At 39.3% G+C, this 25475-nt stretch overlaps 1 protein-coding gene and 1 long non-coding RNA gene across 8 annotated transcripts in view; one reads left to right on the forward strand and one right to left on the reverse strand.

The window, feature by feature from the left end:
* Positions 1-25475, reverse strand: part of AFF3 (ALF transcription elongation factor 3) — a 237265-nt gene that overhangs the window by 98780 nt on the left and 113010 nt on the right. For all 7 annotated transcript variants that reach the window (XM_081857861.1, XM_081857860.1, XM_081857859.1 and 4 more), the window contains 2 exons: positions 13694-13780; positions 340-379 (listed from right to left, as the gene is read on the reverse strand). In XM_081857861.1, the coding sequence (XP_081713987.1) occupies positions 340-379; positions 13694-13780 (127 nt within the window). The remainder of the gene's footprint in view (positions 1-339; positions 380-13693; positions 13781-25475) is intronic.
* LOC309339711 overlaps positions 1-25475 on the forward strand; it is a 104946-nt gene that overhangs the window by 17425 nt on the left and 62046 nt on the right. The gene's annotated exons all lie outside the window — the stretch shown is intronic.

A 25475-nucleotide genomic window follows, 5' to 3' on the forward strand; every position in this document is an offset into this window, starting at 1 on the left:
GTGGCAGAGACACGGAAAAGGCCTCCCCAGGAGGCTCCCCTCCCCTCCCCACAGCCAGCAACCAGCACACAGAAGTCAGGAAGGCCCCCTCTCCCTCCTCCACCAATCCAGATCCTACTCAAGGTAGGTGCAGGAACTGAGGGAGGAGTTGCGAAGAAGTGGTAGCCTTGCAGCCAGACTGGGAAGGGAGTGATTTATGGTAATTTTGGCTATACACAATTTTTGCAATTCAAAATATGCAATGGATAGGTTTTTTCCCTGCTTCTTCCTCATTTTATTATGTTCCTATAAGAGGAAAATTTCCATCAAATGCAGCTGCAACGTGAAAGTTATTCTTACTTTGATTGCTGTGCCCTGTAGAGACATGCTGCTGGGAGTCCTGAAAGAGCAAAGAGATGAATCGGTTATACCAATCGATAAATTAAAAACATAAAGCAGTGCAATGAACATGCTTTGTATTAACAATAGCAAACACAGTTTGTTGTAAATCTCAATGCTTAGCTCAACTTATGGAAGCCCCCAGGTTCCTGTATACGTACTGGGAAAGAAGCAATTATCTTGTTCGGATGACTTGTGACACTGCTTCAGCCACTCTGGCAGGAAGATGGGGAAAGGAAAGGCACATCTTTGTAAACCCCTGACTACTTCTGGAGTCCTTTACCACCCACACCCTCTTCCAAGTGGGCTAGGAAGCAACCAGGAGGAAGTCTCCTCTCTCTGCCCCGCTGTTCAGAACTATTCAGCCAGGCTGCTAAGAGACGGGTGTGGCAAAAGGAAAGCAGTTGACGTAAAAATGGAAGCATCCAAGATCCAATACAGTTCAAACGCAGCCATAGATCCCTGCCTGTTCCCTTTCCCCTTCTCCAGACAGTGAAAGGAAGTACCAGGTTACACAACATAGCACATGCTTATACAGACAATATTTGCAGCAGTGGAGACAGTAAGATGTGTGCAATGGCGAGTAAGCTGAGTGGCAAGTGAGGGAGTGCTCAGTGCCATTACTGGTGGGCATCACATGGTAGAGATGCTTAGCCAGTCAGCATTGTGCAGACATTCAACCATTGACTCGGCAGTGGTACTTGGCATGGGCAATGCTGTCAACAGATTTCACTGGCTGGTGCTGCTGCACATTTTCACACAGTGATAGCCTAAAAACCTCTGTGACACTGTGGAAGCCTTATACCATGCCTGGTAAGGCCATTGTCACTGCCCAGGCATTGCTCAGTGTCTGCAGGTCCTTCACAGCACTTTAGTGGCCGCCAGAGAATCTTTATAAACAAATCAAATAATATATCAACAGTTTATAATTTTAATAGCTTAATTTATAATCTTCCATTAGCTTCCTCATTAATTCCCTCAGCACAATTAATCTCCAATCTAATCTTAAACAATTTAAAATATGAAATCACTATAAATTAATTGTAAACAATTAATCTTTTTATAACCCATGGCCATCCAATTAATGATATCTTTAATCACCAACATAACCCCTCAGGAAAATAAACCAATAATCAAAACCAATAAATTTATTTAGTTAATCCACAATGCTCACTAAAAACAATGAATTATCTCTTGCTGAATAATATATCTGTTCACCTAGTTAGAGCAGTTATACAATGCAATACATTGACACAAGCTTGTATTCAGTGTAGCACCAAGCAGATCATTTCATCAAAACATTAAGTACTTGTTTAATTTCAGTTGGTAACTGATTCCAGGGGACTGACACCACAACACTAAAAGACCAGTTCCTATTGCATACAAAGCAGCACTTCTATTAAGAATAGTATTTTCTGAACATGGGGCATTGTCATGGTTGGATGCAGAAGAGCGGTGGGAGGCACCAGCTGGGGAACACCCAAGGGGAAGAAGACTCAGAGCCAGGGAAGTGATGATGGGATGATGATGAGTGGTCTGAGGGAGCAGAAGGAGCAGACTCGGAGGAGGTGGTGTCGGAAGCAGAAGAGGTAAGTGTTTACTGAGCAGGAAGAGACAGTGGCAGAGGGCAGTTCAGACTCCAAGGCTGAAGTGGAGGGTGGCCAAGAGGCAGAGTGGGATAAAGCAGTTACTTGGATCTCCTGATCCCTAACTATTTAAAACCTGAATCCAGAAACAAAGCACACACAGATTGATGAACATTAGAGTGATCAGTTTGGGTAGCACTATTCTGTACCAGCTAAACTTTCCAAACACCAAGGGCATCCTGAATTAGAGCACTTTACTGTAATGAAGTCTGGAGATAATTAGAATGAAAATGACAAAAGTCTAAGCAAGTGAGGAAAGAGCATAGCTAGAGAACCTGGTAAACAGCAATCCTTGTCTTCCCTGCTACCTCCAAAATAAGTGCTGGGTCAAGGAGCCTGATCTTTCAGGGGAAGTGTAATCCTGCACACAGGGTATGCAAAGTTTCAGAACAGGCCATAAATCCTTATCTGGATTAGCTTTAAGTTGTTGGTTTTTTCACTCATTCAACCTCGTTTAGCTGACAAGCAATAGGTCAGGTGTTTCCACTCCCTCCCTAAGTTTAGAGACTGAACTGTGTGTCATCAGCATACTGATGACATCATTTCCAGCAATCTATTATGTTGAAAATGTTGAGGATAATACAGAATACTACAGGGACTCATAAGCCAAAGACTAAGGACTTGTGTAATGTTCTCTCAGTGCTACCTGGGATTTACCCTCCAGAATCAAATGAACCCACCTAAAAATGAGCACCAACACCCAACACACACCCATTCCTATTAGGTGATGTAGACAGGTGTCATGGTCAATGGAATAAAATGTTGTGAATCAATGGTCACACTCAACTCTTCCCTCCATCTCTTTGCAGATGCCATCAAGTAGGGCATGTAGGGCATGTATTCTAAATTTTTATCTGCTGTTTTTCCTCTGACAGATACATCATATTTAGTTTTTATTTGCAAGAGGGGGAAAGATCATATAAGAATACACCAAATAATAACATACCTACAGTGAATAGAACTGCCCACAACTGCCTAGGAAAGCCACAATAATTGTCATCATTTACAAACAGCTTAAAGTTCTCTAGGTGCTGTTCCAAGATTGGAACACAGAACCATCTTTGTCTGCAGGCTTACATTCTAACAGACAAACAAAGGGAAGAGAGGATGGGGGAATGAAAAAAGAAGCAAATTTAGGAACTAAATATTTTTGTAGTTACATAAATGTTTATTTCTTAGATGCAGTTGTTACAGGGCGGGGGCAGTTCAGGAAGAGCAGAAGCCAAATTGTAGTTTGTCCCAACCAATGGACAAAGTAGGTTCTGTTGCCCCACCTCTCCTGCTGCTGCAGCTAGGATAGGATAACATAAACATCAACCAAAAGTTATGCAGGTTCAAATGCAGTCTTAAACGGTGCAGTTGAACTTCATATTAGTCTCCAGCAGACCAGCAAATACATGTACTTAGCAAAAGTGATGCGTAATTACGCCACACTTGAAACTGTTTTGATGTTTTTATGAAACATCTTCATCATTTTGGCAAAACATTGTGCTAAGTCTTCCAAGTATGTCAGCTCAAATTTCCTTTGAATAATTCAAAGCAATTATGAGACTTTTAAAGAGTAGATATGTGATAAAAGTGTGTAATGTTTTATATTTGCAAGTGTCTTGCTGATTCTGAGAATGCATTGCTGTATATTATTTATGGTCTCCTAATCTTCAGAGTACTCCTTCAGCACCTGAAAATGGCATTTCAGTTAAGTATAAACAATGGCAAGTACCACTTTCAAAGGCAGTTTTACTGTTCTTCTGGAATATTTCAAACAAAATAAACTGCAACAATAAAGCTAATTAGCATAAATATGTGTGGTTTTAACAGAGAATAAGGATTAACGGCTTTCTAAATGACATGCATTCTAAATTATGAGCTATTTCAAGTAAACTTGTCATTGTTGGTTGGCTGAGTTACAGAATAAGCAAGATATATTAAATTCTGCCTCCTCTTCAGAGCAGAATATATATAATATATTTATGTTAGAATTATGGCAAACCCTGTCACTAAATTTGCAAAAGCAAATCTCTGTTTACTGTGGTTCACATTTCACAGATATGAAATTAAGGATGAGATATGGTGATTTGCCCAATATCATATTGTACGTCTAGATATATGGCATTTGAAATCTATTTGCTATTTGAATATAGTTTTGTTGGACAGCTGTCAGTAGTTTGATGGTACGTACAACAAGCTAGCCTTTCTATAACAATTTAATCCTATATATTTCGCATTCACTGAATTGTTGCTGCTTTGTTAACAGTGTTTTATATATTGTAATTGTTTCACTGATGAATTGCTAATTATTCCATATGCTTTCTGCTGTATTGGTGATATTCTATTATGTTCTATTAGGTTATTATTATTTGTTGTTTGCAAGCCACTTTGGGATTCATTTGAATGAAAAGCGGTATAAAAATATAATAAATCAAATCCATCAGACAAATCAAATCTTTCTTCTAGGACTTTGAGCTGTGCTCTCTATTTTGGTTCCATCTAAAGCTGCAGTGTTTCAGCCAAACATACATGGAATTGACCTAGTAATTCAAGGAAAAATGGTTTCATGAACCAAAACAACTTTTTTTCATCAAATTATTTCAATGATTCATTAGCACGCTTACTTGGAAGTAAATAATAATACAGTGGTACCTCGGGTTACAAACACCTCGGGTTACAAACACTTCGGGTTACAGACTCCACTAACCCAGAAGTAGTACCTTGGGTTAAGAACTTTACTCAGGATGAGAACAGAAATCGCGTGCCAGTGGCGCCGCGGCAGTGGGAGGCCCCATTAGCTAAAGTGGTCCCTCAGGTTGAGAACTGTTTCAGGTTAAGAACGGACCTCCGGAATGAATTAAGTTCATAAGCAAAGGTACCACTGTAATTAACTTATATACTGCTTAATGACAAAATGGCTTCTAAATCATACAAACGGCTTGCATATTGTTGAAATACAGAATAATTAAACATACAGCATCAACAGATTGAACCATAAAGCAATCTGATTAAAACATTAAAATATAAAAGTCCATTATTAAAATATGAAATAAAACAATCCCATTAAGAGAACACAGTTATTAAAACAGGAGACTCAGGTCGAGATATCAAGGGAACACGTGTGTAAACAAGTGCATTTTCAGAAGCTGGGAGAATGCCAATACAGTTGGAGTCTTTCATATTTCAGCAGGAACTGCACTGCACAACAGCAGTGCCACCAACACTAAGAAAGTTCCATTTATTGATCTTAATGCCCTTACTGGGCAATAATTAGCATTGAACTCAGCGGGCCTTACTTCTGAATAGATGTGATGAAGACTGCACTGTTAATCCCTGAGATTCTCTCTCAAAAAGATGGCATGTGGTACCTGTTAAATCCTTTGGATCTGCTATCAAATAAAGCCTCTCTGAGTTTTCATAAGCCACTCTTTTTTATGACATCCATATCGTCAAGATTTTCCTACCATTTCAGGTTTAACAAAAGGTTGGCATATACATTGTGAAAGTGTATTTTTAAAAAGCTGGCTTCAGTAACTCAGAAGGGTATTTAACAGTTGTCTACTAAATAAAATTTGCTACAGGAAGAACAATCCATTTATCCTGTAAAAGTGTTTTTTTCTGTAGCTATTCAGGTGCTATCCCCTATAAGGGTGGCCCTCAGAGTAAATGAAACGGCCCCCCCCCTTTTATAGTGGCAGCTATTCTGAATTTCCCAAAATTCAAAAAGCACCTTAGACCATAGCTTCCAAGGGAGGTGGCAACATTGGCTCCTTTGATTCTCTTCCACCCAAAATAATTTTACCAGAATTTCACTACTGAAAAATAGCAGAAACAAAACAGTTGATTTCTGAAGTGGATGAAATAGCTAGAAAACGCTCCTCATCATTTTGGTTTTGACCTTCTTTGGGTAAGAAATATCCTGGTATTTTATTTCTGAAATGTCAGGTGTGCATTTTTCTCTATTCATTTTCAGGTTCCTCCCTCTGTCTAGGAACTCATTCTAAGAATGTTTCTAGCCAAACATTATGTTATTGCCTGACCTTTCCTCATGGGAAAATATCCTCCCTAAAATGTCTGCCGAATCACCTTGTGGTATCGCTCTGAAGCGATACTGATTTTTTAAAGGCTGAACCTGTCAAAGGTGTGTTGAATATACACCGCCTAGCATTCATGTCATCCGGCAGGATTTTCCCAAATTCACTACTGGCATAGATGAAATATTTCTGGAAACTGGCAACTTTATGGTGATTTACAGTGGTGCCCCGCAAGACGAATGCCTCGCAAGACGGAAAACCCGCTAGACGAAAGGGTTTTCCGTTTTGGAGGCGCTTTGCAAGACGAATTTCCCTATGGGCTTGCTTCGCAAGATGAAAATGTCTTGCAAGTTCCTGCGGGGTTTTTTCCCTCCCCCCCCCCTTTTCCTAAGCCTTAAGCCGCTTATCAGCTGATCCACTAAAAGCCGCTAAACCGCTAATAGCGCTAATCCGCTAAGCTGTCAATGGGCTTGCTTCGCAAGACAAAAAAAACCGCTATACGAAGAGCCTCACGGAACGGATTAATTTCGTCTTGCGAGGCACCACTGTATTTGACAGTAGGCGTGCTCTCTTAGAACTGCTTCTTTTAAGTGCTGGTCCAAAGTATTGGCCCAGAGATTTTCAGAAATTATATTAGTGGAAACATTTGCTGAAGAGTAGGTTAATATTGGGAGGTAGGTGAATTTTCAAACATGCAGCAGGGAATGGGCGTCGGTGGTGAACTTACTATTAATGCTGAGATGGCCTAGGGTTTTCCATTTCTTCTTCTTTTACAAGGAAAAAAAATGTTGCAGCCACTTCAAGCTGCAGCCATCCTGTCCTTGGGAGCTCAGTAGTAGTCCCTTCTAATCTGAGACAGCATAGGTAAAGGTAAAGGTCCAGTAGTGACCGACTCTGGGATTGCGGCGCTCATCTCACTTTATTGGCCGAGGGAGCCAGCGCACAGCTTCCGGGTCATGTGGCCAGCATGACTAAGCTGCTTCTGGCGAACCAGAGAAGCATGGAAACACTGCTTACCTTCCCGCCGGAGCGATACCTATTTATCTACTTGCACTTTGACATGCTTTCAAACTGCAAGGGTGGCAGGAGCAGGGACCGAGCAACAGGAGCTCACCCCATCGCAGGGATTCGAACCGCTGACCTTCTGATCGGCAAGTCCTAGGCTCTGTGGTTTAACCCACAGCGCCACCCGCGTCCCCTGAGACAGCATATCCTATGACAATAACACTATATCCATGATGTAGCTCCATTCCCTGGGGCATTATTGGGATTGGGTAGCCAGCTTTTATCTCCAAGATGCAACATCATTCCCACTGGAAATTTTGTCCCCAATTAGAAGGGAATACTGCTGGGCTGCTGAGGGCAGCCTAACCACCACTCGAAGAGGTGGTGAAGCTTTCTGAAGGAAGGAATAATTTGTGGTAAGCACACCCAACCTGAAATTTATGACAATCTGCATGGTCTACCAAAAGTATCTAATGCCCTCCCCCACCTTCACAGGACAACTAATGGTCCTGTGAAAGTGGTAGTTGGAGCGGGTGGGTTATCCACCAGAACCCAATGGGGCAGCAATGAGGGATGGCGTAATGCCTCAGGGTTCTGTAATCAGAATGAGGAGGGGCAGATTGGCAATCGCATTAGAGTCAATGGTGAGAGTGGGTGTACATATACTAATCTTTACCATTTTAAATGAGTCATAGCATTAACTAACTAGCAAATATAGAGGAAAAAGACAAATAAGCCCTAACCCACGGCTGGTTACAAGCCCAGTGTTGTCAGGATGGTGAAAGTCACTTTCACAGTTCCTTGGACTGCTGCGTTTTGCTATTCCTCACCAGCTGAGGGCTGTTCTTTCTGTCCCTTCCTCTTCCTTTTTTTACACTGGGTTTTTCCACTCCGGTGCTTTCCTTTGTCTTTCTTCTCAGCTGCTCTTCTTCACTCCAGTTCCTCCTACAATTCTCCTCCAAACATTTTTACAATTGACCTTTCCCTCTCCATCTCCCTCCATTCTCTGTGTTGACACTCTTTTTCCCAGTTGACATTCCAAAGACCTTAGGTTTGGGTATTACATTCACAGGTGTCTGTGTGGATCCTGGTGTGACGTTGGGGCCACAGCAACTGGCAGAGGATACAGCTTGCTGACACAAGGCTCCTTTTCATCTTGACTTACGTTTTTCCATGCAATCCAGTTGCTTTTGAACTTTGTCACTAAAAGCCACTGGGACATTCCAAGATGGAAGTATGAAGCATGGGCAATACCTGTAGGGTTTTCCTTTAATGGAATATTTTCTTTATAAGCAAGAAACTCCCGGAGACACAACTTTGTAATATGTATGAGCATCCCACTGATCCTATTTCTAATACAGCAACTCCTTGTAGCAAATTTAAATTAATCGTGGCTCTTAGATTCAATACGGCCTGACATCAAAACCTACTACATTTATCAAACATTTGCAGTCCTTCCTGGGAAATTGCCTCCATATTTGCCTTTTAGTTGCTCATGTGAGTTGGCATGGCTTTTGACCCAATGCAGACTGAATGCCTGACAGTTGACAGAGGTTGAGTGATGCCGTGGTGTTCAGCATGGGGTAGCCAGACACTGCCCAGCCAGATGTTCAAAGGTAGAAGACATGATACACCTTTCTTTTCTTTTTTACTGGAATGCCCTTTGTGTTTAGATCTGAGCATCCACTATTTCAAGCCCCTCATTGTTGGGATTAGAAATAACTCTTCTTTAAGTAAAATAAGATTCATATTGGCTATTCATATTATGTGATGTAGAAAAGCTGCCAAAATTGTTAAATTGCCTTTATGGAACTTGTTTACAGTTTTAGATAGCATCTATTAGTATATGTCAAAGAGTTTCTGTAGTAGCATAATTTTAATTATATTAATGTATAGTATAACATATTTTGTATATCTATTTTATTGTTTTTATTGACTGAGTATATTGTTGTAGGAATATAGAACAAATGGTGATAATTGCACAAGGTAAACACACATACATAAGTATATAAACCACGTCTAAAACAGTACAAGAGAGCAATCCAAAAACCCTCTTGGCTCTCCTGAAGACTTATTTCCTCTGCCTCCTTAATCCGCCTTGCCTGAGAACATGTCGGCAGATAGCAATCAGGGGAAGTTCCTGAAGGGAGTCCTCTCCTATATCTACGAACCTCCTTTGTATTAATTGCCATTGTTTGCCCAGATGCTCTGCATTGAGGGATGTCCGACTGGCATCCTGATTGCCTTACAAATGCTATTTTTTTGTGTAAACTGTGTCTGGAACTATGTAAAACTTGCTAAATCCTCAGGAATATCACACCTTGGCCTGCTTGAGCCACAGTAACCCCACCTTATGTGTGATGTAATTTCTGACTGTTTGTAGAGGCAATGTCCTTCTTCTCCATGTCAAAATGCAAACCCTTAAAAGAGATGATTCTTCTTGGTTCCTGGTCTCTCTTGCCTCCTTGCTAGGAGGGGAGAGAGCTCTGTTGCAACAGAAAAATAAAGATCTGCCTTGCTTTCACTGCATCCTGTCTCCATCCATTCATCTCTGACCGATCATGGACATGGGGACTCAGTCCCTTGGGGAGTTGAGCAGCAAAAGCCAACCACCCCTATTTTTCTATATCAATGTAAATATCCTGATTGGTTAACAAGCAGTAAATCTGGTCTGAGTTGGACTAATTTAACGCTGTTTAAGTGGACTTGTGGATTTCACTATATAATTCACTTTCAGTCTTGTGAAAAATATGTGCCTTTCATATGCAACCCTTCTTTGCGTGCAGTATGTTTCACATTTATTAATCAAAACCTGAATGCTTCTCTTATCTGCATTGTCATCATCAAACTGAAAGGGATCAAATACTGCTGTTGCTTCTTTACCTGCCACTAAGAACAAGCACTCACTGAAGTCTCTCTTATCTTCCTTATCTGCTCCACTTACAAGAGAGTGCAATTCAAACTCTAGTCTCCACCTTATCCAGTTCTCTGCTCCTTTTCTTCAAACATTTTGCAGGAGTGTTTAGCTGGGTATTTTTTCTTTTTTATCATTTGTTGCTTTACTTTCAATTTCTCTTCTAACACCATGTCATCTTTGCTGCAAACTTTGCAAAGCAATGACGCAGTAGACTGGAGTGCAGGACACAGATAAACTTCTTACTACAACAAAACTAAAAATGGCTGCCATTCTAGACATCAGTTCTCTTCAGGTTTTCCAGAGAACAGTATCACTCATACAACCACACACATTTGGGTTCCCAAGTTAACTAGACAGGAGCTCAAAGGGCTTGCCGTTTTTGCCATGTACAAATTCAGATGTCAAAGGGACACTCAGACGAAAACATAAGAGAGGGGGAACAGAAACGTAGAGGTAGACAACTAAAATGTAGAAGTCAATGTCAAGATAGTTACAGTAATGTCCCCATGTCCCCACCTAAGGGAGTCAGTGTGGACAGCAATAAACATCATTAGCTATGGGAGGAAAATTAGGAAAACTGGCAGCTTTACTCTCATGAGACATTTCTAAAGCCTTGGATAGACTGGTGTGCAGATGTCTGGTACAACTGTTAGGTAGTCAGAACATGGCAAAAGGCTAGTGAACTGAAATATACAAATTTACACAATCTATAGCAGTTATCAGGCAAATGGATTGGATAAAATAATGACTGATAACATGTGGAGGGACATAGCAGGGTTGCCCCTTGTGGTCTTTGCTGTGCAACAGCAACCGAAGCAGTAACAAAATAAGTCCCTCAAATAGAAGGGCAAAGTTTATGTGCAGAGGACATTTCCTTAAAGTTGTGGCACCGTAAAAAAGCAAACTCCCTTTGTAAATAGAGTCAACTCTCAGAGAGATAGTTAGAGGAAACAAGGATATTTCCGCCCCCACCAGGCATTTGGCTGCAGAGGGTTTTTATTTACTCTTATGTTTTGCTGACCTACTGTCCTGTTGTTTGCTGAATCACTTATGTAATCTTATAGTGGTATTATTAGTATTTCCTTTTCGTATTTCACACACACATACACAAATCATGTTTGTTTGGAGTTTTAGAAGCCTTGGAGAGGATCTACACTCATGGTTTATAACATTAAGAAAGAGTTAAAGAATGGTTTCCAAAATGTAAGGGTCACATTACGTTTTGCTAAGAACATTAATAATGCATTATTAAAATGTGGCACCAGAGAGCACTGCAGAGCAACCAAGAACCAAGCAGTAAGGGAAACTGCTGTTATGGAGGAACAACGTTAAGGTAATGAACATTTTTTTTAGCGGTATGCCCTGTGACATTTTAGAACGATATAGCTAATATCGTTATAATAATGTTAAAAAGGTCAGTGTAGATCCAGCCTTGGGTTCCATAGCAAAGGAAAGATGGAGCCTAAGTCTAAATAAATAAATGAAATAATGTAACTACGGTGCAAAATTGTGCTCATTAAGTTTATTATGAAATAATACCATATAGCTACAGAAAGCCATTAAAAATAAAACATATACAGTGGCACCTCAGGTTAAGAACTTAATTCGTTCTGGAGGTCCGTTCTTAACCTGAAATGGTTCTTAACCTGAGGTACCACTTTAGCTAATGGGGCTTCCCGCTGCCGCCGCGCGATTTCTGTTCTCATCCTGAAGCCAAGTTCTTAACCCGAGGTACTATTTCTGGGTTAGCGGAGTCTGTAACCTGAAGCGTCTGTAACCCGAGGTACCACTGTACACAAAAAATGTGTGTGTAAGGAAACATCCTGTAAGCAGGTATCAGTGCACATAAGGGAAAAAAATCTTTTTATCATCTACAATACTGCCTTATTTATTTTATAGTACAGTACATTGATTATTGCTTTCATTTTATGGATCAATGATCTCATAGATAGTAAAATTCATGTTAAATTGCTGTTTTAGGGGTTGTTTTTAAAAGTGTGGAATGGATTAATCGATTTTGCATCACTTTCTCTGGGAAAGCGTGCCTTGGTTTTGGAATGCTTTGGTTTTGGAACAGACTTCCGAAATGGATTAAGTTTGAGAACCAAGGTACCACAGTATAGCTTTGAACATAGAACGCAAAGCAACATGGAATAGAGCTCTCTTTTCCAGTATTATAACAATGACCACAAATTGAAACTTTATGCCCCCAATTGAGTAATACTGGAAATGTTCAGTTTGTCACTGGGATTAGAGGATACATACTCCTGTATTCAGCTGCCTTGATCTTCAAGGCTTTGTGGACTGCTGTTTCTGCTGCTTCCTATTTCTGTATTCTCTTTTACCGAATCACTGGGTTGGACTATATTTGCCACCAACCCCTAAGTTTAAAAAAGCAATTCAGCATAGGAGTGGCTGAAGAACGAACTGGAAGACAAAACCAGCTGTGCAAATGGTATGTCTGGCATACCACTGAGTCCCCAGCTGAATTGAAGCCAATAAGTCTACTTGACATTAAATTTCCTTTATTGTTATACAGCATATTCCATAGGAATAAAATGAAATTTTTACAGACAGTTATTTAGCTTTGATTTCTAGACTGATATCAAATAAGCTTGGCTGCAGCCATGACAGCCTGTGGAATTTTAATTGCCTATTTAATACAGTGTAAATTTCAAGCTGTCAGACTAGCAATTAGCTGAAGTACAGGTTAAAAGTAGTTCAAAATGCCTGAGGGCTAACATAATCAAGATTATATTTTTAAACACAAATGAGCAAAAACTACCGCTTTCTCGAGATGTGTGGTTAATTTACCACATCAATACAAATATAGGAAACACTTTAATGCTCCTATCTCCTTTCTAATTAATTGTTACAACTGCTTATCCTACTTCTTGCTCTACCTTGCTATTCCCCTTTATGAACCAATGTGGTTGGCTATTCCAGTGTATGAAGCTGCTAGGAGTTTTATTCTGGCATTGCCTCTCTTCCTGTGCTTCAGATACACGACTTTGGAATGGCAACAACTTCACAACACAACTTTTTTAAAAAACAACAACCACACACTTATTTATAATCAACAGTGTGCTGCTGATATTTTACAAATCACAAGAGCTGATACAATCATTGGCCTGTAGCAGTAGTCAATGACACAGAAAGCAGAAGTAAAGGAAAAGGGCAGAGGTTTGACAGAAGATTTACAAAGAGGGGAGTAGAGGCAGCAGATGATGGTGTAGGTTTGGCAGATTTATGGTAACCAGCCATGAGGCTAATTTTAAATGAATGTTGATAAAAAGCAGATTGTCTTATGCAAGTTAAAGTTAGGAGGGGAGGAAAATGCGCACACAACAACTAGGTCTGAAATGTTCCAAAGGCTTGATTTGTAGATCTGAAGTTGCAAAGCTATGCAAAATACTACATTCAGGTCAACTCTCTGGTTATATTTTCCATCTTCAACTCCAAAGGAGTTGAAACACAGATGGTATATGACACAGGGTTGTGTCCAATGCTTTGCATGTGTAATACCAATGGCACAATAAGACTTCCGTTCTTCCCCCCCCTCACATGTCCCCCAAATCTGTTCTCGTGGTTCCCCCAACACGAAACTCTGTTATGCACACAGAAAGCCATAGTTCCAGTGGAGCTACTGTGTTGGATATGGCCCATGTAGTTCAGGTTCCTCATTAGAATGAAGGATGGTAATGGTTAAAGATAAAGCTATTTACCTTGTTGGTGAAAGGAAACTTGTTTTGTTCCACTTTGCCAGGTGTGTGAATAGCAGAAAGTGGCGGAGGCCATGAATGGGTCATTTCCTTAAAAAAAAGAAGAGATTTCAAAATTATATTTAATATAATTTAATAAACCATATATAATAAAGACACCACAGTCTCCACTGTGCCTCATTTCCAAAGGAAACACAAACCCTGGGTAAACACCTCGACCCCTGGAATCTGACACTCCTGTGGAGTTTGAGGAGGTGTGGCAACATGAGAACGGGCCTTTTTTTGCAGTGGCTCCCCGCTTGTAGAATGCTCTCCCCAGGGAGGTTCACCTGGCGCCTTCATTATACACCTTTAGGCGCCAGGCAAAAATGTTCCTCTTTAACCAGGCCTTTGGGTGACTGTCATCCAATGCTCTTTTAAAATGCGTTTTTTTTTTCGGGAGGGGGTGTTTCTGTTTTTATTTGGGTTATGTATTCTGTGGTTTTATATTGTAATTTTATCCTGTGAACTGCCCTGAGATGTGTGGGTACAGGGGAAAATATTTATTTATTTGTTTGTTTGTTTATTTAGTAGTAGTAGTAGTAGTAGTAGTAGTAGTAGCAGTAATAGTAGTTGTTGTTGTTGTTGTTATTATTATTTCCAGTAAAATATGTAACAGCATTTTGTCAGTTGATTAGCCTGACACACAATCTTGAAATAATAAACAGAGGAAAAACTATTTAAAGATTGCTTGTGAGTTATGACTGTTACCTTTAATCCCTCTTTGATAAAAAGTTTATTTTCTAATAAAAGACGCAGCCTTTTATTTTATTGGGAGCTACAAATGTTAAACAGTTTATTAGCCACATATCACCTCTGTGGGTGCCTTTAAATCAGAAAATCATTTAGCTTGCAATCTAAACTGTTTTCTCATTCACTTATCTCTAGTAAAATTCTTCATCTTCTAATTCTTCTTATAACTCCCATCTGATAAAGGATAAGATGCAAGTAATCTTCAGGTATTTCTAAAATCACACAGTAAAAGCCTTTCAACACAGACCTTGTTCAGATTCTGTTTTCCCCCAGGATTTTGCCCAGGGACAGATCAGATTCGACCTAAGATTTATTAATTTACCGGTAATCCTCTAATTGTAAAAAGGTAAAGGGACCACAGACAGCTAAGTCCAGTCGCGAACAACTCTGGGGTTGCGGCGCTCATCTCACTTTACAGGCCAAGGGAGCCGGCGTTTGTTAATTAATCTATTAATCTACTTGCACTTTTTGGCATGCTTTCAAACTGCTAGGTTGGCAGGAGCAGGGACCAAGCAACGGGAGCTCACCCTATCACGGGGATTCGAACCGCTAACCTTTTGCTAGGCAAGCCCAAGCCTCAGTGGTTTGGACCATAGAACCACCCATGACCCTCTAATTGTAATAAGAAGTAAATCAGGGAATGCTACGCTCAACATCTCCCTGGCCCTTGGAAATCTTTCTAGAGTAGGGCTGGGGAACTTGCAAACCTCCATAAGTTGCTGGACCACGTGCCATCAGTTCTTGATTACTGGCTGAGGGAAGTCATCCAACAAAATCTGGATGTGACCCATTCATTTTCAAGAGGACTTAACCTTCCTGGGTCAGTCATTCAGTACTTTCATGAAGAACAGCACATCCAAAATCTGCTTTGCTTTTTATTAGAACCCCAATGTCCACCAACTTACACCAGCAGGTACCATACAGCTGCTTTGGGGCAAAGTCACACTGAAGTGAATTAAGGAGTATAGTACCTCTGAGCACAAGCCTAACCAGTGCAGGAATTGCTTTAAGTACCAGGAATGTGTTTGCCACTCATTTATACAAAAGAAATCCCCCTGCCGGTTTTCTCCCCTAAGCTTTCTTAATTAGAATTTAGCCTAATTTCGAAGAAGAAAATAGTCTTTTAGTTGCAAATCACCCAGAGGTCTACTAGTAGATACCAATCTGTCTTCTTCCCACCCCTGATGTAAACAGCTGTTTTCCAAGAGCTCAGCAACTGGGTTAAAGTACCTTCTAGAATAATTACATATTTATTTAATTTAATTTATATACTGCTCTTCATCCGAAGATCACAGGGCGGTTTAGAACACAGGGTACTTTTATAATAAATCCATCTCCTCCTGCCCCTAAAACAGATTAGAAGGAAAAGAATTGATCGTGTTCCTCTGTTGCATCTCAGTATCTATTTAGAAACTAAGTGCTTAAACAAAAGCAGTGGGCTATGTGATGTGACAGTTGTCTGAACAGTGGCCCAGCTCAGGCAAACTGAGATTATTTGATTAATCAAGGTACAATCTTTATTGGTGCATTGGCCTTATTCCTCCAAGAACTGTGGATTCTAATTCCTGAATTACTATGCAAAGCTAATACAGCTTGTTTCCCGGTTAAAACTATCAGCAGAATGGAACAAGTGGCTAATGAAGATAAATGGATGACTCTTGGGAATGAGGAAAGAGACTATGCGGAAAAGAGCTAAGATAATTCAGGTCCAGGTCTCTGTATATTTAATAATAATAATAATAATAATAATAATAATAATAATAATAATAATAATGGCAGCAGCTACAATAGTACATGTAATGCATACTAACATGCATGCTATTTTTAAACTTTGCTAACTAAGCAGTTGCTATAGACTGAAGATTACCTTGGACCAATTTCAAGTAACAAATATAAAAGAGAATGTGAAAAACCGTAAAGAACATGATATGAGACTGTCTGTTTTCCAGAACATGACAGATGGCAGAATATATGCGGACAGAAGAGGAATGGAAAAAATGTTCAGTGTTTCCAAATCAGCCAGAGTTGCCAAGAAAATGTTTCCAGGTTGGCAGACAGTTAAAAACATAAATTAATGGAGAAATCTAGTAACAATGAAGAAATTTTATATGACATTGTTTATATCTGCAACAGAGATGTCTTTTGGTATAGTTTTTTATGTTGAAAGGTACAATAAAATGAAAGCACAACATGTTGCACATAAAGCAAAAACAATTTTAAATAAGTTGAACCATTACATGTGTAACAGCAAATAAGGCATCTGCAGTAGCCTTTACATTTTTGGTGCTAAAATATTTGAACAAGGTCATATTGGGATTAATTTCATTCTAGATCTGGGCCTCATGCATTCATTTAGTGCTGAAATAAGTAGTACAGAGCAGAGTTCAATATATGGTTATTAGCGTTAAAATAAAATGGCAACATTTAGTCTCCACCAGATGAAATATGAAGGAGTTGGGTTAACAACAACAACAAAAGGTGAAAGAATAGGTTATTAGCATTTGCCACTTATCAACTAAAGCACAAGATGCTATTTATGAACCAAGATTGAACTATGGTTCAGGTTCTGGTTTGAAGGGCAAAGCACAGTTTGCTGCATTTGAACACAATGACAAATGGCTGGCTGTCTCTTCCCTTTACATGTGGAGGAGGAAGAGGAAATGAAAGGCTGCACACAACCAAGGTTCATGGCTGCTTGTGCACAAGACAGGAAACCATGGTTTGCTGTCACATCTAAATGTGCCCATTTCATCACCTCTTACAATTTGGAATGAGGTTTTACGTGTGGTTTAGATGAAGAATTTTGAAGAACGCATATTAATTATCACAAATAGGATATCCACATGAAATTTAGCTTCCATTATTCTGTTATGTGATAGTATCATTACCCAAAAATGTTGGAACTGCCAAAATTGTAACCATGGGCTACAAGTTTTTCAGTCTTAATAGCAACTTCTTAAGTTAAATGAAAAAAACACCACAACAGAAGTTTGGAGTAAACTGTGGTCATGTTCATCACAATAGTCATGAACAGAAGTGAAACATAGTTTTTCCTTTTCTATTACACCATTTGTTCTTAGCTTGATGCTATGTGTTACAGGCTTGGCTGTAACATTTGGTACAGCTACGTACAAGCTTCATACAATTTTTTATCAAGGCATTTAACATACCTACACTGAAATAACAGAACAAAGCAGATTATATTTGCTACTAAGGTATCGCCAGGACCTTTTCAGTGTAGTTATCTGTAGAGAATTCAAAACGCTGTATGAAAACTCCTTCCTTGAAATTATTTTCATCCTGCTGTAACAATAAAACAATCAATTTGGCCAGTGTGAGAAGTGGGGGGGGGGGAGGGGTTACAGAGAGGTGGCAAGGGCACAAAAGGAAAAGATCAGAATCAAACTGATGGAACTTAAAGTACACACCAGAAAATGGCTCTGTTAAAAGTATCTTTATGAGTGTTCGTGTTTAAGACTTCTTGGTGACTTGAAATCCACTGTGCCAGATGGTAAACTCATCTTGGGCTATTAATGTGTGGAAAAACACTTTCCTTCTCACACATTCTTCTTCGCTGATACATAAAGGTTTTGCACACAGTAACAGAGTGTGAATTATGCCTGTGTTGTCTTTCTGTCTACAGAATAAGCGGTACTAGTGCAATCAACTAGCCTTCAATTTACGTATCTGATCCTGTAATTAGAAATTGTTTAGTAACCCTTGCAAACTAGGCGCTTTTAAATACTTGGCTGATCATTTAGGCCAGCTAGGTAGTCTTGACTTGGATAAGACGTGAAAGTAGAGTTGCTGCTAACTTCTTAAACTGGGTCCTTCCACTTGGGACTCGAAGGGGAGCAGATGGCACATTACAATGACACAAAATGCATGCTCTTCATTTACTCTCACAACAAACAACTTCCTTTGGAATGAAACTGTTTTCTGAGCTAGAAATGGAGCAACTCCATGTGTTTCCAAGTATAGCTACACATCAGCAACTTGCTCTCCAATGTGACAGCAACACAGGGTTCCCTAAACTTCATCACATGGCTTCTTCTTTTCTATGCTGCTATATGTTTGCAGGAAACTGAACATTTCTAAACAGAGTGCCAGGTTATTTTAAATTATGCTTTTGTTTGAAGATAAATATTTATTTTTAACATGTTATGCAATTGTTATGCTACAGTGCTTGTGTTCATAGTCAAGAGTATTAAACCTGTAATTGCCCCCTCTTTCTTTTGTTTCATCCTTTAAAGCAATAATACTTAGCACTAACAGCATGAGTTGTCTTTTATCTGTCAATTTCAAAGCATTTTACAATCATGAATAAAGCCTCAACATACTACTGAGGTTTCTAAGCACTATGCCACCTCTCCTGGGCAAAGTGGTTTAACTTGAAATAAAGTTTGAAATATTCTTCAGTCAAATTACATATATACACTATTCAAAACATACATACAACTAGGTGCATTGAGCAGCTGCCCTCCCCCAATCAAGTAAAACAATAGAAATACTTAACTGAGCAATAGAAATACTTAACTAAGCAATCACATTGGTCCTGCCCCCCTAACAAAGTCCTGCCCCCCCCAACAAAAACCCTGGCTATGCCCATGTCCCATGTTTGTCCAGACCTGCAGATCCTTCAAGTGTCCCTGTGTTCCAGAGACAGTCTAGATTTACAGAAGCCATCACAGTTCCTGATTTGATCCCAGATTGTCCCACTTTTCCTTAGAATGTCACTATTTTCATCAGAGAAATGGGAAAGGGTATGGTAGGACATCCTTATTTTCATTGGAGCATATGGAGTTATGCAACCCCCAAGCCAAGGAGACATGTAACTATACAACTTTTATAAGACACCTGAAGGCAACCCTGTATAGGGAAGCTTTTTAATGTTTTATTATGCTTTTATATATGTTGGAAGCCTCCTAGAGTGGCTGGGGCGACCCAGTTAGATGGGCAGGGTATATGTAAGAAAAACACTGGGGCCTAATTTGAATAGTAGTGTGCATGGTATCTGGTGGGCGGGGCTTGTGTCTCTTGTTCCGGAATCAGCCCCTCCCTTCCGTGTGTGTTCAGTTAAGAGGGACCAACTGCCTCTTCTTGTTTCTTGCCTCAGGCTTGCCTCATGATGTTGTTTCAGTTTCTCTCAGACATTATGTTATTTTCTTACAGTTTTCTTTATTATTAAAACTTAGTTTACATTTATGTGAGCCACTTATTTTTCTCAAAGAAAAAGAAATTCTGCTGAAGAATGGTGGAATATCCTAAGCTTGGATGAGTGAGGGGATATTCCCAGTTTGCCAGGAGGATTGATTTTGTTAATCATCCCCCCCTCCACAACAGTAAGTGTGTATATATATATATATATATATACATATATATATATATATATATATATATATATATATATATATATATACACACACATATATATATATATAAAATATTTATTAAGAGTTTAAAGATTACAAAAAGAAAGAAAATCAAAACAAACAAATACAATACAATACAATACAATACAATACAATACAATACAATACAATACAATACAAAAACAAAAACACTACGTAAAACATTGAATTAACAAAACAAAACAAAAACAATTAAAAACATTTCCAATATTTTCAATCTTAGCTTTCCTTCACTTGTTTCATTGACTTCCTCATGCCTCCCTTTTTGTATTCTACTTCAATTAACTGTTTCAGCAATTCCTTTCCATCTTCCTCTGTTTTCTGTCCTGTAATTAATCTTAACATATTCTAACCTTATTTTTTCCCCTTTAATACATTAACAATCTATCTGTACCTAGTTCCTTATAACATTTCTGCCAAAGCCATATAACTTCATTCCACCATTTTTCTAAAGCTCATTAATTTTACAATATTTCTGTAAATAATCTTTAAATTTTTTCCAATCTTCTTCCGCCGACTCTTCTCCCTGGTCTCAGATTCTGCCAGTCATTTCCGCCAATTCCATATAGTCCATCAGCTTCATCTGCCATTCTTCCCGGGTGGGTAAATCTTGTGTCTTCCAAAAATATAATATAATATAATATAATATAATATAATATAATATAATATAATATAATATAATATAATATAATATAATATAATATAATATAATATAATATAATATAATATAATATAATATAATATAATATAATATAATATAATATAATATAATATAATATAATATAATATAATATAATATAAATTATAGGACACCCCCATTTTCTCCAGAGGAATGTTGTAGGATATGGACCCACACAAATAAACCAGACCACCTTGCCCAATAAACCAAGAAAATCATTTGCTTGCTGTCTTGCAGACTCCTTATACAGTGGAACCTCGGTTTTCAAACATCTCGGCTGCCAAACATTTCGGGAGCCCAACGCCGAAAACCCAGAAGTGAATGCTTCCATTTTTGAACACACCTTGGAAGTCGAACTGTTTCCACGGTGCATTTTTCCATTTTCACTATTCACTTTGTTGCCAGCCCTTTGATTTTCGGTTTTCGAACATTTTGGAAGTCAAACAGACTTCTGGAACAGATTACGTTCAAAAACAGAGGTTCCGCTGCACATTGACCATGGATTGGAGAATATCCACTTCAGGGTTCTGGAACTGCCCACTATAACCTTCAGCTGACCCTAAAAGAATGTACAGATTCTTTCCAATCAGTTTTATTTTCTATAATTAACCTCACTTTGAAATCCCATCAAGTCCCTTTTCAACTTCTCTCTCTACCCCCCCCCCCGCCCCCGGTCTTATGGATTTCTTTTTAACCTCAGGAAGCCCAGTTTGGATTATTTCACCTTCCCCTGACCCCTCTGGACACATGCCCCTCCTTAACCCCAAATCTTTGTGTGAAGACGATTCACTGACATCTGGGTTACATGCCAGACTCCAGATTTGCATTTTGTATGCATAGTGTCCTCCTCCGCCATGAATGCATTGCATGCTTAGATGAAATATTTCAAGACATGTGCTGGTAATAATAAAATACCAGAAAACAGGGAATTTTATTTGGGGGGGCGGGAAATGGCTTGGCTTTTGTAAAGCCTCAGCTTAATTTCTTTCTTAATCCTGCTTCCTATACTTTGCTGAGAATATCTGGACAATTCCTACATAAACACTTATTTGCATGTTGTTGAAAGTGAGTCCCAATGAGTTTATCAGGGCTTAGTCCCAAATGGGATTTCAGTATTGATCTCAGCATTGGCCACATAGTGAATGGCTGGCTGATGACTCAATGGTACTTAACCTTTCTTGTCTTAAAAAGAAGATTGGGCCAGCAAACCCTAATCTGGAGGTTGCATGGCACAATGGGTACAGCCAAAAAGTGAGCATAGCCAACACACACGAGCATGTAAATGCACCCTATCTCAGAGCACTACACATACAGTGCACACACACAGAAATCACCCCTTCCTATGATCTTCCCCATGCTAAGTCCGCCTTGTTATGAGCTCTCCTCCAACTATTTTCCTTTGCATTACAGCCTAGCTCAGTACTGTGATGGGCAGGGAAATTGCACCCTCACCCCATCACTGTGTTCCTCTCGATCACAGCCTAGCCAGCATGATTTAACTGGCCGAGAGTTATCTCCCCACCATGGTGCCTAGCTCATCATTCTGACAGGGACTGTCTGGTCTAGGCTGACAATCTCTCTCCTAAATGATCTGCGGAATCCTCTTAAGTGCTGACAGGTGAGAGGAAGAGACAACTAGCCTCAGTGGCTATGTTATACCACCAGTATGCTTCTGAATACCTGTTGCTAGGAATCATAGGTATGCTTGCATACTTTTTGGGGGCTTCTGGTTTTGCCACAGTGAAAACAGAATGCTGGACTAGATGGGCCTTTGTTCTGGTTCATCAGGGCTCTTCTTGTGTTCTGAACCATCTCCCGTGTGCTGGCTCTGACAATCTCTGGAAGCACTGGAGAATGTGGACCCAGATGGCATCATCCCCAGTAGGGTGAACATTAGAATGTTAGAGTTGGCTAACCTGTGGCATTTCACAGGTTGCTGGGCTATAGCTCCATTCAACCCTTACCATTACCCCAAATAGCTGGGGGGTATGGGAGTTAAGCAACATCTGGAGGGCCACATTAGAAGATCTGGAAGCTATGACTTAGGCAGACGTCCACTTTTTCTACACTCTGTTGTACATACTGGATCTCAAGTTGTTGGCATAGCAACCACAACATTCTACTGATTGAAGAAGGATTCATAATGCTTACTGTGCATGATTATCTTAGACAGACACTAGAAGAAATTCACATTTAATCTATGTAAAGTGCCACTAGGGCGACTATAAAATAGATATTGAAACTATTCAGATGACAACAGCATTAATCGAAGTACATCTCCTTGTCAACCGGAGCCACTTGGATACTCCTCAGGCAGAAAGAAAAGGCAGTGAGTGTATCTACAAATGCAATGACCATTTCAGAGGATGAGAAAATTCTTGCTGGCATTTTTCAAAAAATGGCATGGACCTACATATGCAATGAAAATGCAGTTAAGTGGCTAACATACCAAAATTCTGTTTGTAAATCGAAAAGCATACAAGAACAATTATCATCCAATGAGTATTCATGGTTGCTGCACTGTAAACAAATGTGGCTAAATTAAGGTGTGGTGGTAAGAAAACAGGAATTTAATTATTGCAATTAAAAAATATGGTCTAAAACAGGTAGTTTCATAATCAAGTTGTATTTTTATTTCAGTACGTTTTTAAAAGCTTGTACCAATACCCAATACTACATGCTGTAACCTTTTTCAGAACAACCAGCAGTGAAAGGCGATGTCCATGTGCTGTTTTTTACAGATAAATAAATAAGAAAACCTTATGATGTATTTATTTAAAGAATGAATAAACTTTCTGCTATTTGAAAATATTGCAATGTTTTAGATCCTTGTATCAATTCTAGTAACTAGATCAACACATTAACATAAATATACGGTGGTCATTAATCTCAATAATATTGTTCGTTTTGTCTATATAATCAATAGTATGACTAATGCTATCTTGGCAATGCAATATTTATTACGTTTTTATCTGCAACAATATTAACACCATGGCATCAGCATCTGTACTTGAGGTGCTCTATTAAATTTATTCTGTGTTTAGCAAGAGGTTTAATGATGGATTTAATGGTACTAAATGTGTGGAAATGCCTTTGGCCTTTACATTTTCATGTGAAAATATATAAAAGAGAGTAGTAATTCAAGCAGTTACGCATCTTGTAAAGATTTTATCCTTTTAATCATTTGCACACAATATAAGATGTTATACTGCTACAGTGTGCATATGGAAGACCATAAATATAAAATAAATTCAGCTGCTTAATTCGCAGAAACGACATATAATATATATGTGCTTAGAATAATCCATAGTAAAAATTGGTCCTATAGATTAGGATGCTTTGTAAAATAATAGGAACTGTAGCAATATCAAATTAGGAGAGAGTAGAATGCTACTTCCTAAAGATGTCTCAGGGAAAACCTGTGGGTTGAATCCAACTGTGCCCCTCTACTAATCAAAAGCCCCTTCTGCAAATGGAAAGGTTGCCTGCAAATTTGCACAAGAACCTTGCATGGGAAAAGAGCTGAAATCTGGCTGTGCGCTCCTGCTAAGATGGATGGATGTCACCTTGTACACCTCTTTCCAGCAACACCTGCAGCCAAGCTGGTGCCAAATGTATTGCTCTGCTTTACTTTGGACCATATCAGTGAGGCCAAGATTGGGATCTTGTTGTCTGGGCAGCCCAGGACATCCATACACACTGCCCAGGCTTTTGTACCCTGGGGAGGTCACTGCTAACACAGTGGTTTGACTTCACCTCCAGAGGCACACTCCATTGTCTCTCAAAACAGCCAGGTGCCAACCACAAGAAGCTCCTGTTAGCACAATGTCTTAAGATACATACTACCACAAGGCATTGCACAGTTTAATGCACAAGCTCTCGCAAAATGTCACAAGGTGCCGATTTATACTAAAACCATATTGCGCAAAGACTTGGTTAGCTCTTGGGAAACAGGAGCATTAACAAAAACACATATAAGTGGCATTCCTATTGGAATGTTCATGATGCAACCAGGCTGTTCTTAAATGTCTCTGCACAGGTCCATATAAACCATATAAACTCTAGACCCCATTTCCTTTTTCCCCCACTCCACAGAGGATCACCCAAGGATCTTTTTCAAGCCCTTTCTTTTTTCAGCTGCTGAGCCACATTTCTATATTTCCATTTTTCCCATCTATATTTGCTTGCCATCCATATTTTGCACACTGCTGTGTAACTCTTGACTCACTGTGCCATTGGTTAAACTCTTCTGTTAGTGCTTTGCAGAGCAGAGCTAGTGGCTATATTATTTCCGCTCAGGGTTTTGCATGGCTATTGTTGTTGTTGTTTTGGATCCAAGCCAGTAGGAGTCTTGCCATGACATGTAATGAGATCCAGATGACAGCCTAGACCATGATTCCAATTACCTTTATGACTGAGAGCACAAATGTTCAATTCCCTGTCTGAAAACAAGTGCTGATGAACTGAGAAACAAGGGAGTATCATGGACACATATGGTCTAAGTTACAAATGCAAATGCAACTTAATAAAACCCTGATAGGTTTCTTCAAAATCCATTGGCTGGAAACCTCAATCAATAGACACAAAAGGAGGCAACATAATACAAATAACAGTACTAATTTAGCAAGATTAAAGAGCAACATGAACATTTTTAATGAGAAAGCAGACACCTTTGCAATACTCGCACCATGATATGTTGCTTAGCAACAAGATATAAAAATGATGTACAGTACAAGTGATTTCTTCCACATATGAAAGCAGCACCCTACCAAAGCAGCTTCCTAATGCACTCTTACAAAATAAAAATCTAGTGAGACCATTTAACACTCCATTTTCTGCAACATACCCTATTAAACAATCATGTGGGTTGTGTTGTTGTTTTGCTAATGTAGTAATACACTGA

The sequence above is a fragment of the Podarcis erhardii genome (genome assembly GCF_964252035.2).
Source record: "Podarcis erhardii genome assembly, chromosome: 4".
Classification (NCBI taxonomy): Eukaryota; Metazoa; Chordata; class Lepidosauria; order Squamata; family Lacertidae; genus Podarcis; species Podarcis erhardii.